This window comes from Dromiciops gliroides, chromosome 4 (assembly GCF_019393635.1).
Source record: "Dromiciops gliroides isolate mDroGli1 chromosome 4, mDroGli1.pri, whole genome shotgun sequence".
Taxonomy (NCBI): domain Eukaryota; kingdom Metazoa; phylum Chordata; class Mammalia; order Microbiotheria; family Microbiotheriidae; genus Dromiciops; species Dromiciops gliroides.
In genome coordinates, this window is record NC_057864.1 from 487,600,854 (window position 1) to 487,614,543 (window position 13,690).

The 13,690-nt window shown below is 43.4% G+C and overlaps 1 protein-coding gene across 13 annotated transcripts in view; it reads right to left on the minus strand.

The window, feature by feature from the left end:
• The window catches only part of LRRFIP1 (LRR binding FLII interacting protein 1), a 199,956-nt gene that overhangs the window by 36,981 nt on the left and 149,285 nt on the right, over nt 1–13,690 (minus strand). For 8 of the 13 annotated variants that reach the window (XM_044001587.1, XM_044001586.1, XM_044001581.1 and 5 more), the window contains 4 exons: nt 11,122–11,184; nt 8,749–8,829; nt 4,688–4,753; nt 1,041–1,118 (listed from right to left, as the gene is read on the minus strand). The exons of 2 other annotated variants lie outside the window; for them this stretch is intronic. In XM_044001587.1, coding sequence (XP_043857522.1) covers nt 1,041–1,118; nt 4,688–4,753; nt 8,749–8,829; nt 11,122–11,184 — 288 coding nt within the window. The remainder of the gene's footprint in view (nt 1–1,040; nt 1,119–4,687; nt 4,754–8,748; nt 8,830–11,121; nt 11,185–13,690) is intronic. 3 more of the 13 variants (XM_044001588.1, XM_044001580.1, XM_044001579.1) reach the window with 1 other exon arrangement.

Genomic DNA, 13,690 nt, shown 5'->3' on the forward strand with positions numbered 1-13,690 from the left:
CTCACTAATAAAAAAAAAAAAAAGAAAGAAATGACAGCTGCTTCTACCTGAGCTGGGAGGAAGTGAATCACAATGGAAAGAGCCCTGGCTGTGGAGTGAAAGGATAATCCTGCCTCTGATTCCTGTGTGACCTTGGGCAAGTCACTTAACCTGAGCAGGTCCCTGTTTCCTCATCTGTAAAATGGGGGGGGGTATCTAAATGGTCTCTAAAGTCCTGTCATTTCTAGATCTAAGATCTGGTGATTATTCAGAATGGTTAGAAGATGAATGAGGTGAGGAGCCACTAGGTGGACAGAGCTCCAGCCCTGGAGTCAGGAGGACCTGAGTTCAAATCTGCCCTCAGACACTAGCTGTGTGACCCTCTGCAAATCATACCCCTGATTTCCTTTTAAAAAAAAAGAGTGAGGTATCGATAGGTACGTTTTCTAAATACCTAGGGGTCTACTCTTTCAGCACCAACACTTTGATTTCAACCATTTTTATGGAAACCCACTAAAGTGTGACAGACACATCTTGGTCTTAATAAACATCACAGAACAGACAGACTCCTCTTCAGGAGCACCACCTGCTTGGAACAACAATGATGCTGCCCTGCCAATGGAGCCGGCAACCCGAAAGTAAAATCACCATTTTAAGAACTGTCCATGTTTGAACTCAGATCGAAAAGAAATGCTCAAAGAAGCTACAGAATTTTCGGCAAGATCAGATTTGTTGATGGCAGACTAGATGGAGTTGGTGACAACTGGGAGGATCACAACATTTTTAGAGCTGACAGGGGAACTAGCCCAGTGCTGTTGAAGAAAACCAAGGCACAGAGAGGTTCATCTACTGACCCCAGGTCACACAGCTTAGGAGGGGGCAGAGCTGTCCCTTAGAAAATACACACAACTGCACTGGATCTCTATAAACCTTGAGAGTCCCAGACAAGGCTAACCAACACCCAGTCCCTGCCCATGATGGAAGTCCCCACAAGAAAGGAAAGGAAAGGACAGAAGAAGAGATGAGGAAACAGAGCTAGAGAGAAATAAAAACGTGCTCACCACTGGACTTGCACGAGCCGAGCTGGCTCTGGAGGACGCCCGCGATCCGGAGCCCAGGTAGCCGCTGTACTCAGAGGGCTACCCGCACGCACCCCAGAACACAGGGGAGAGAAATAAAGGAGGCCAGTTAGCGGGAGGGCAGAGAGAGGAGCCCAGGCAGCAGCTCCAGGGAGGGGCAGCAACACACACATGTTAGAGACTCTACTCAGAGATGGGCAGGGGGAAGCAAGGGAGGCTCTCTCAGCAAAGGCTCCACTCAGTCCTAAGTGGGGTAGAGCCCTCCCCAACTCTGCACAATCGGGGGTCACAAGACTGTGCAGAGAGCAGCCCACAGTCATTTAAACCAAAGCCTCCATCGGGATAATAGCATGAGCCCATCAGCTTCCCTCTGCCAGCATCACGTTCTACTGTCTCCGTAAATAGGAACAAATTAGATTTAGATTTTAATGTGGACCCCGGCACCCAGACAATGGGTTTTCTCTTGTTTAACCCACAAAAACCCCAGATCTGCCTGCAGATCTTGACTCATTTACCCAGGATTTAATCCATGAAAGCTAATGGATTATACCTTGCATGAGAGTGGGGACCTCATTTATTTCTCTATCTCTAGCATTTAGTCAATCAACAAGCATTTATTTATTAAGCACTTGGCTGGACTGTGGCCTAACTCCCTGGGCCCTTTAGATTAAGTAGGCACTTAATGGGTAGCTGACTTTCTGAATGAATGAATCTTTGGACTAAGAGAGCCCCTGGGTTTTAATTCATTAAATGCATAATATCTTTCACTGGATAAAAAAAAGTTCTCATTTCCCTTTCTTGGTGGAGAAAAAGATCAGCCAGGCTGCCTAGTGGATAGAGGGATGGGCCTGGAGTCTAGAAGACCCAAGTTCAAGTCTAACCTCACTTACCAGCTGTTCGACCCTGGGCAAGTCATTTAACCTGTCTGCCTCAGTTTACTAAAATGGGGATGATAACAACACCTGCCTCAAAGGTTTGTTGTAATGATCAAATGAGATACTATTTGTAAAACTCTTGGCAAAGTGCTTGGTACCTAGTTGGCATCTAATAAATGCTTGTTCTTTCCTTCTGCATCCTCCCTTCCCAGTTTCTTCATCCGTGAAATATGAATAACGTTGGCCTCTTTGAACAAAAGGGAATCATAATAGCAGAAACGTTTAAATTGTGTTATTTTATGTTAATGTGGGAAAATTCTGGAAGCTGGAGACCTCGCTCTGCCCTGTGTGTCCTTGGCCAGTCCCTGATATCTCCCTGGGTCTTGGCTTTCTCCTCTGTCAGTTCCCCAAGGTCCTTTCAGCTCTTACAAGTCACGGTTGGGCCTGGGCTAAACATACATCGTTCCTTCCTCCAAAAACCACCGGAACATTATAAACCCCAACTGCCCTCCAAATGGCACAAGGGGCACTGGGAGGGAAGAGAGGTGCCATATCGACTTTACGGTGGAGAAAATAATCAATCCGTCGCCTGCACCAGGGATTACAGCAAAGGAGGAAGCCTGGAATAAGGGAGCGCCTCCAGACTTCAGTAGAAGAGCTGCCCTTCCCATGAAGCATTGCCTGAATTCATTTTTAATAATAATAATAATGATTTAATAAGTAGCGCCTCCTGTGTGTCAGGCACTGTCCCAAGCCCTATTGACAAACAACTCATTTTATCCTCACAACAACCCTGGGAGGAAGATGCTGTTATTAGTTCATCTTACAGTTGAGGAAACAGAAGTGAAGTGACATTCCCAGGGTCACACAGCTAGTAAATGTCAGTGGGTAGATCTGCACCTGGGCCTTCCTGACTACTAGCCCATGGCTCTTTTAATTACACTACCACTGAGATGCCCAAGAGCCCTGAGACACCACCTAGTCAACCCCTCCCTTTGTAAACAGGGAAACAGAGGGTCAATAAAGTAAAATTACTTGTCTAAGGTCACACATTTGGAAGTAACTGAGATAGGATTTAAAATTTTATTTAGAAGGAACTAGAGTACTAGAAACTTATTTTTACTAATAATATACATGAGGAGATGATTTCCATCAACAATAAAAAGAGCCTGGCATCTACAGAATGCTTTCCAACAGTTTCTTGGCTGAGCCTCAGTAACCTTTAGGGTAGATTATAAAAATATTATCCCCAATTTACAGATGAGCAAACTGAGGTTAAATGAGTTACTCATGGTCACCCAGCTAGTGAGTATTGGAGGCAGGATTAAAACTCAGGGCTTCCTGATGAAACAGAAAGAAATTAAATCTGGCAAGATATTTAAGTTCAGAATTGGCCGATAAGCCAGACCCCAAAAGTGGTCATCATCACTGGTCCCATGAAGGGGTCTCCAGTGGAATGCCTTGGGGATCTGAGGTTGGCCCTGTTCCAAGTAAAATTTTTTTAAAAACTCAATGACTTCGGGCAGCTAGGTGGCGCAGTGGAGAGAGCACTGGCCCTGGAGTCAGGAGTACCTGAGTTCAAATCCGACCTCAGACACTTAATACTTACTAGCTGTGTGACCCTGGGCAAGTCACTTAACCCTCATTGCCCTGCAAAAAAAAAAAAAATTAAATAAAAAAAAATCAATGACTTGAGTAAAGCTGTGGGCAGGTACGCTTCTCTAGTCTACATATAACACAAAGCTGGGAATGATAGTTAACACCCTGAATGGTAATCAGGATCCCAAAATACACAGACAATTTAGGACCCTGGGCTAAATGAAATAGGAGGAACTTTAATAAAGAAAAATATAAAATCTCAGACCTGGATGCAGAAAGCAACTTTGCAAATACCAGAAGAAGGAAGGCTTGGTCACCATTCAAAAAAAGATCTGGAGTTCCAAGTAGACTGCAAATTTGAGTAGGGACTGTGGATTTCCACTTCCCCTTTCTTTGTGTTTGGCGCATGGCCCGGCACATAGTAGGTGCTTAATAAATGCTTGTTGACTGACTTCAGAGGCGCTGTAGGACTCGAGCAGTGATTTGCTCAGGGTCACACAGCCATTAAGTATCAGAAGTGGGATGTGAGCCCAAGTCTTCCTGGCTCCCAGTCCAGTGCCCTCTCCACTCCACCACATTGCCTTTCCTCAAAACTACCTGTCACATGGTGCTATTTTTGTCAATGGTAAAAGGAACATGTTGAAAAGGGAAGCCTAGCTTTGGGGCCATTCATTTCAGGAAAGGAATGGCCATGCCCCCAGCCAAGCTCTGCCATGGGTGCAGGAGGCCAGAGCTTTGGGACATTAATCCTCCGAATGAGGATGTGAATATAAACAGCAACTGGGAGGGTGGAGAGATCTGAAAAGCCTTGCAGTGCAGTGCTTGTCGTCATCCCGTCTGTCTCCCCTCCAATCCAGCCTCTGTGAGCTGCCAGAATCCTTCTCCTGAGACCCAGCAAGTAGGTGAGACTCAAAACTAGAGGGGCTTGATTCTGCCCTCACTAGAAGTCCCAGGGGGCAAGACAGCTAGACTTTGGTGGACAGGAGATCGATGGTGGCCTCTAAAGTCCCTACTGGAAGCCAGAGTCAATGGTTGCCTCATCAATCATCTAAGAGCCCAGAGAGGGCTGGTGCTCACGAGGAGTTTCAAGGTAACAGGAAGCAGACAACAAACAGGGGGCATGCAGGACAGCAGAGGAGCAGCAAAACATCTTACGGGATGCGAATTGGAGGTGCTATATCGTCGACTGCCACCGTATATGCTCTCATCGTACAGAGATGCCTACAATTAAAATGGAACTTCAGAACAGAAGCAAAGAGATCTGGACACCAGGGGGCAGAATCATCACACAGGCCAAAAGGGGGGGTGGGGCAGATGGAGAAGTGACAGGAGCATCCGATTCAAAGAGGACCGTTATCAATGACACGCAAGGTTAGTGTGGAAACCGCATTTGCCACTTCCAAAAACTGTGCAACCAAAGGTCCATGCAGAAGTGCAAAGGGAGAGGTGCCAACTAAATGCTGACATCTCTATTTTGGGTGATTAAAATCTTCAAAAACGAACAAACCACCAAACCATGCTACAGGAAATCCTCACTTATCTAGCTTCTAAGCAGTCAGAAAAGACAAATGATCAGAACTGTTTCAGCGGAGTAGGCAATAATACCTATTGCAAACTATGTATTCACACAACAGGGGGATTCAAGATGATGGCCAACTATCATTGAATTGTTTCCTAGTTTAATGTTAACTTTTATTGTATATAAATTCCTCAAGGACCCTAAAATAGTCAACTCTAATCTCAATCCATTCTCTCTAAGAGAATGTAAGCTCATGGGCTGGGTGGGGGAGCACCCTGCATCTCCTTGCCTATCCTACATCCTTCCTATCTATCTGGTACATGGCTTGCTTTGTCTACAGTGGTTTGCAGGTTGTTTCCCCCATTAGACTGTAAGCCCCCTGAAGGCAGGGAATGCTTTTGTTTTCCTTTCCCCTTTTTTGGCCTCTTTGTATGCCCAGCACTTGGCATAGGGTCTGACACAAGTAGGTGCTTTTATTTTTGCAGGGCAATGAGGGTTAAGTGACTTCCCCAGGGTCACACAGCTAGTAAGTGCCAAGTGTCTGAGGCTGGATTTGAACTCAGGTCCTCCTGAATCCAGGGCCGGTGTTCTATCCACTGCGCCACCTAGCTGCCCCTACAAATAGGTGCTTAATAAATGTTTAATGATTGATTGTTTGCATTCATTCTGATGAATTGAAGGCATGGGGTTTCCTTTTAGCTCAGTGAGTCTATGAAACATTCTGTATAAACGAGAGTTTACTGTAGCTCTGAAGTAAACACTGTTTACTACCAATATATTTCAAATAACTGGCATGTTGATTGTTTCCCTTCCAGGAACCATCTGGCTGTTTTAGTCAGTTATTTACAATCCTGGATAAGTCTCAGTGTAAATCAGATGATATCTGGGAGAAATTCTCAATAGTAGTTCCTTTAAGACACTTCTGTCTTTTTTTTTTTTTTTTTTAGTGAGGCAATTGGGGTTAAGTGACTTGCCTAGGGTCACACAGCTAGTAAGTATCAAGTGTCTGAGGCTGGATTTGAACTCAGGTCCTCCTGAATCCAGGGCCAATGCTTTATCCACTGCACTACCTAGATGCCCCCAAACATTTTGTCTTAAAGCAAAAAGACTGTCCATCAAGCCCCCAAAATTTCCGTCTGATGACAAAAGAATGGATCTGAGGTGCCAATTTTCAAATTAATCTAGAAATCACAGGTTCCTGAAAGGTTCTGCCTAAAACATTGTAAAACAGTATTTCTCCATGCAGAGGCTCAGTGTTGTCTCTTTCTTATCTAACAGTTTTCCAGGAAATATCACAGAATGGAATCCAGGCCAGATTCATAATTCAGTGAACAATCTTCCATTACTCAGTACTGCCCAAACCCAAGAGATACAAATCCAGCATTAGCCACTGTGACTAGGGGGCACTGATGCACATGTGAACAAATACAATTCATTACAATTCAGTGGATCAAACAAGGATGGCAACACTCTGGTGCTCGTGTACAATACGGAGTAGAGTATTACAGTCAAGAAACCACTCCTGTATTGTGGGACAGTGCGGACGTCCACATCTTAAGTTAAAATGACTAAGGGAAAGGGAGTACACCAACCCTGTAATGCCAGGAAGCTTTAACATTGCTGTAAAGAAAGGAAGACTGGAGGAGAGAAGCATATTTTGAGTTTCAAAAGTCTGGACGATGGCAAAACACTGACATTCATGGAGGTATTTAAATGTGGGGTGTGAAGTTATGACATCCAAATTATGTTACAGTCAGGAAGGAAGGAAGGAAAGTTGGGAAAGACCACAGATCTGGAGTTGGGGTGCCCTCTGAATCCAGTGAATCCCCCTCCCTCATTTTACGGATGAGGATTAAACGATTTGCCCACGGTCACACAAGTCCTTAGCATTAGGCAGCCAGGGAGTGATCCTCTCACAGCACCACGCTCCCTCTTTCGTTAATCGTCTAGTACATGAAAAACAGGATTTCACCCAAAGTAAATGAGGTAAGCATTTTTCTTCCTCCAGAAAAAGGAGTCCTCCAACCGAATGTGGCATGAAGGAAGTTTCTGTGGTCCATTTGAAATATGTTTTAATTCACCCTGATTAAATTCATACACACATCTCTGGTGGAAAGAAAGCATCTGTAGTCAGTAGAAGTTTCATGTCCTTCTAATAATGGGAGGAGGAAGAAGGAAGAAAAGCGTCCTAAGAACATGCGATATTTGGACTTAACGTCTTCCCAGGGGCAGTGGAAAAAAATGCTGGTGTGTGAGTTAGTAACCAGACGGATTTCCAGATGGATGAAGAAGTGCAGGGAGACCAGAGACAGGGTTGTGGTCATTGATAATCCTGAGTTATGCACGTCATGGCACCCTTAGATACAAGGAGTGGGAAAGGGAAGAGTAGAGGCCCCAGTCAGTATCTGACAAGCCCAATTTGCCTAGAGAAATATGAGGAACAACACTAGGGAAAAGATAGCTGCTCTTGGGTCCTGCTGCATTAAAATGCATAGACTGAAAATGTTCCTAAGGAATTCTCTTCCATACTTGAGAGTGAGGGTGTCCCAAAAGTCTTGGTGCCATTTACCACTCTTACAGCATCAAAGCTATTATTGAATGGCAATAAAACTTTTGGGACAGCCCATATGAAAGCCAGCCTACAATACTATAGCTTAAAGTCAGCTGCTGTCCCACTAGGCCATGACCACGATCCCTTTATAGGCAGCAAACAGTAGGCCCAACACCTGGGATATAAGAAGGCCTGCTTTGGACCCTGCCACCATCTTGCATCACTCAAATACCAAAATCGCATGCACAGAACATGGACAATTCAACCTCCAAAAGTAGTTGTTGTTTTCCCCATTATAATTTTGAATCCCAATTCTTTCCTTCCAGAACAGAAAGCACATCTAAAATAAAATGGAGCTAAAATTTTTTTAAAAAAAGAAATCACACCTTGGGGACCAGAGCAGGATTCCAACTCTCAGAAAACAGGAAACATATTGAGAGGAGTGATCCAAAAAAAATGAAATTCTTCTCCCCACTTCTCAGAGATGAACAACTCTGATTATATAAAGGGCTTTCCAGATCTCTTCCTGGATACATTTATGAGAGAAAAATGTTAAAAACAAATGGGACAATTAATAGGCGACAACTGCCAGAAGGGGAAGGGAAGCCCAAGAAATGAATTCCACAGCTTGAAGTTTGAAACATAGTTGCTGGGTTTGATCTTTTGGTTTTGGGAGGTTTTGAGGGGCACACTAACACCACCAATAATTTTCTTTTTTTTTATTTCTTTTTTTTTTTTGTTTAGAATTTTATTTGCCAAATTACATATAAAAACAAATTTTGACATCAATTTTTTAAAACTTTGTGTTCCAACTTCTCTTCCTCCCTCTCCCCCACCCCTGCCCACAAGAATGCAAGCAATTCAGTATAGGTTATAAACGAGTAGTCAAATATTTTTCTTTAAATAAGAAAAGGGTCGGGGAAAATCTTGGCAATGAAGTCACATGCCTAAATAGATCCCATGAGCTATACCTTAAAGTGTGACAGAAATGGTTGCTATTATTGATGGTGTCAGAGTTCTCCACAGATTAGTCTATCAATGAGGTTGAAGTGTCCAAGTAAATGGAGTTAATTGTTCAAATTAATTAAACTTAAAGCAATAGTGGAAGAGGGGGCAGGGGGGACATGGAGAAGGAAGGTGACAGACCCGAGCTCCATTTTGGGAAGCCGACAGGGGTCTGGAGGGAAGGCTGTTGCAGGAAAGCCCAAGGTCGGAGTAGTAGGAGCCCTGGAATCAAAGAAAAGTGGGGAAATGAGAAGGAAATGAGAAAGGGAAAAAAAAACTCAAACCCATTGAACTTCATTTTATCAAAAACCACAGACATTTTCATTCCTTTTGGTTAAGTCATTTCCACAGCAAAAATATTAAGGGATCACTAAATGGCTAAATCAATTTAAGTAAACAGAGAAAGACTTGATCAGAAATTAATAAAGATGTTAGCTAATTGACAAAATCATATCATGGTCAACCCAACCCAACTCACTTATCTTGCATCAATATCCTTGATTTAAAAATAGATATATCATTGATTTCAATTTTGGTTGCAAGTTACCATGGAATCATTAATGGAATTTGTGACCCTGGTCTCAAGGATATATTTACTCCTGAAATCCTACATGTTCCATTACTACCCCTATTATATTAATTTTGCTAAAAGCTCAAAACCTATAGCTTGCAGGAAAAAAATCCATAAATTGCATTAAGTTTCTATGTTATAGAAATAGGTCTGATTGTTTATTATTCTAGGTTGGGGCATGTATGCATGTATGTGTGTGTATGTGTACACAGGACAGGAAGATTGCATGTTAAATTAAGGGGCATCACTTTATGACAAATATTCTATACGTTAGCCCTAGAGAAACTTTTACTAAATCCTTCACTAAATCCACATTTCTGATTTCTAGGCTCGAAACTCCAGTATCCATTATTTATGACTTACTATACAATTAGACCCAGTTTAATGAAACTAACATCTTTAAGAAAACTCTATGGCCCTTCAAGCCATCATTCCATCATTTCTTTAAAAAGACCTGTTTTGGTTAAGGTATTTCTTTCTTTTTTTTTTTTTTTTTAGTGAGGCAATTGGGGTTAAGTGACTTGCCCAGGGTCACACAGTAAGTGTTAAATGTCTGAGGCCAGATTTGAACTCAGGTACTCCTGACTCCAGGGCCGGTGCTCTATCCACTGCACCACCTAGCTGCCCCTGGTTAAGGTTTTTCTACAGTCCTATAAATATCATATTATTTTGAGAAATCAAACTGGGGGAGGGGTGGGTAAAAGCAAGTATTTGCCAATCAACAACTCATGCAAATGAGTTAGGTTGAGATCTCAAAGGTTACTCAGCTGGAGATAACTCCCAGGAAAGAGCAATTCCACAGACTGAGCAGAAGGTGCAAACATATGAGGAACAAGTCCACACAGTATCCTCAGAGGGTGACCTCATGCCACCATGATGTTTTGTTAATGCCCCAGCAATGAAGCTTTTCAGGACATGGGGCAATTGATCATCTACTTGCCCTTGGAGCTGATTTGAGTAAAATCTCACTAATTTAGACTCAAGGTTAGTTCAATGTTTTGAAAGCTCTGAATTATAAGGGAGTGTTAAAGGAAAGTGAGTTTATGACCAGGTACAATGAGTAACTCCATGTGAAGTGAAGTAAAATGAATTACCTAAGAGAGGACCTCTGTGAATAGCTAAGATTAGTAATGAAGTGGTCCAGGAGATTAGAGTCTTAGATTTAGAATCAGAATGACCTGGGTTTAAATTCAGCCTCAGACACTTACTAGCTGTGTGACCCCGGGCGAGTCACTTAACCTGTCAGCCTCTATTTCCTCATCTTTAAAATGGGAATCATTCGAGCACCAACCTTGCAGGGCTGTTGTGAGGATCAAATGAACCAATATTTGGGAAGTACTTTGGAAACCTAAAAGGGCTAGTTAAATGTTTAACAAATGTGTGTTGACTGAAATGGGAGCTCTTCTTATCAACTGTTTGTATGCATTGGGTGTTTCTAAATTCTACATTGGTGTTAGAGGCTTTGTTATCTACTTCCCCCCTCAGTGAAATTACAGGTCTAGTATCTCTCCCTAATGAATAAACAAGTCTGCAGGGACTGATCACCTGCCCACCACTGCAGTTATGCAACTGACTACTGCCACATGTGATGGTGGGTTTAGAGCAATTAGTAATTGTAAGCTGAACTGGCAACTGAAGGGAATTGACTGCATAGTAAATACATGTAGCCCAAAGGTAGGGGTTTCTGAAGATGTGGTTTATCATATCAAAGATGGCGGGTGCTCCTCATCTGATAAAATGGTCTCATAAAAATGAGTGGCTTTTCATTACAGAAAAGGAGTTACTTTGAACCAGTAGTCCTGCCAACGGTTGCTATGACTGGCAAATGAATCCAAACAAAAATGAGTAAGGAAGACATCAGGGCACTGAAATCACCTGAGTCTCGTGCTACAAAACCTGCAGCCTTTGGAGAGAGGATTTGAAATATTTAAATGGAAACCAACCAACTTCTCCTCCCTGGATGACAGCCTGCTGGACGGTTTGCTTTCCTTGCTGGATCTGGAACTCTGAAGCATCGAAGAAAAAGAAAACTTATGAGAGAGTTGGACGCCCATGGTAAATAACTCAAGGCATCATCCTGGTCATTCTTACCTGTCTTTTCCACCCCGCTGTAAGTATACGCTTAGCGAAAAATTTGATAAAAGAGTGTATGTTCTGGGGGCAGCTAGGTGGCGCAGTGGATAGAGCACCAGTCCTGGAGTCAGGAGTACCTGAGTTCAAATCCAGCCTCAGACACTTAACACTTACTAGCTGTGTGACCCTGGGCAAGTCACTTAACCCCAATTGCCTCACTAAAAAAAAAAACGTGTATGTTCTTTTTAAATCTCACCAGGTATTAGGAATATGAAATTCTAAAGGAGTGAAATGCTACAAATCAGTATATGATCCTGCGAATGAGGCGAATCAGTTTGATACAGTGTATCAAAGCATGAAATGATACAAATACAACATTTTTTTTAAAAATAAAGGACTTTTTTTGGTGGGGCAATGGGAGTTAAGTGACTTCCCCAGGGTCACACAGCTAGTAAGTGTCAAGTGTCTGAGGCTAGATTTGAACTCAGGTCCTCCTGAATACAGGGCTGATCCTTTACCCACTGTGCCACCCAGCTGCCCCCAAATATAACATTTGAACCAGAGACTTCACTTTAACTTACTACTATATTCTGGCGGTGCAACATGGCTGACCCAATTACTATTTGCTGCAATGTCCTAGTATTCTAGGGCTTGGGGCTGGAAGATGCCTTGGAATTCATCTATCTTACAGTTTTATATCTCATTTTACAGTTGAAGAATTAGACCAAGCGGCGCAAAATGACTTTGCCCATGGTCGTATAAATAGTAAGTGACCCCCTCATATAAGCCATAGTTCTTTGCTATGGTTTCCCTCTGATGGGGGCTCACCCTCTCTCCTTAATGTCTGTGGAAATGCAGGGAGGTTTGTCTGAGAGAAGGGGGGCCCTTCTCCCAGAACAAGGGACTGGAGTGGCTTCTCCACAGCACTGGCCTCTTCTCTGTGGGTCAGCCCTCTCAGTTTCTAAGTCTATCTACAATTATCTAGATATGAGTCCTCAAATTAAATGCTGTCCAACATCCTGATAGGGTGAATTAAAAGAATTATTTTAAATAGACGAAGTCCAACCAAATGAAGGGAGAAAACAATCTGTCTTCTAATTAAGCAGCTATGTGGTACAGTAGATTGAGTCTCCAGATGTCAGGAAGTGCAAGAGTTCAATTTCAGCCTCAGATACTTTCTGGCTGTGTGACCCTGGGCAAGTCACTTAACCTCTGCCTGCTTCAGTTTACTCACAAAAGCACCTTTCTCCCAAGACTGTTGTGAGGATTAGAAGCGATAACATTTGTAAGTTGCTTTGCAAACCTTACAGCATAACACAGACTTCTTGTTGTTGTCCAGTCGTCTTTCTGTCATGTCCAACTCGCCATGACCCCATTTGGGGTTTCTTTGGCAAAGATCCTGGAGTAGTTTGCCATTTCCTTACCCCAGCTCACTTTGCAGATGAAGAAACAGAGGCAAACAGGGTGAAGTGACTTGCCCAGGGTCACACAGTTAGGAAGTGTCTGAGGCCAGATTTGAACCCAGGAAGAGGAGTCTTCCTGACTCCAGGTCCAGTGCTCTACCCACTGAACCACCGGGCTGCTCAATAATACAAATGTTACTTTTTATTGATGGAGTAGAAATATGGCCACCTAATAATAAGAGCTAACATTTATATAGCACTTGAAAGTTTTCAAAGTGTTTCACAAATAGTATCTCATGTGATCCTCACAACCAGCCTGGATAAGTAGATGCCATTCTTATCCTCATTTTTACAGATAAGGAAACTGAGACTGAGACGGGTTACATGACTTGTCCAGGGTCACACAGCTAGCACATATCTGAGGTAAAATTTGAACTCAGTTCTTCCCATGATTCTATCTACTGTTCTACGCCCAGCTGCTTGTATAAACAGAGCCTCTGAGATCGGGCATTTCCAACTGTTCCTCCCAAAGTGATTGGTGCTCAGCTTGTTTCAGAGCAGCCCTGCTCCAGTCTTCCCTGCCCTTCTGGACTCCAGCATGGCTGGGCGTCCGCTCCTCTTCCTTGCCTTCTCCAGGCAGAGGTCCCCAGCTAAAAGCCTCTGACTCACCATTTGGCTCAGACACTTATACACCCGCCCCTCCCTCTAATTTCCTGCTCATGAGTCTGGCTCAAACAATTGGGCCTGGCCCAGGCCAAGCTGGGCAGGGCATCGGGCAGTTTTGTAGCCATCTAAGGAAGGCAGAGCCCATCAAGGAGGAGGATGTGATGGATGGACTCTGGGGTTCCTCCCAACTCCAGATCCAAGATCCAAGGACACTGGGACTCTGATTCCTCCAGCTGCTGGTGCCCGCCTGTCTGCTCGAAGTTCTGCCTAGTATCTGAGATAATATTTGGAAAGTGTTTGGCACAGAGCTGGGCACACCGTAGTCACTTAATAAATGCGTGTCCCCTTCCCTCCCCCTTTCTCTTGGTTT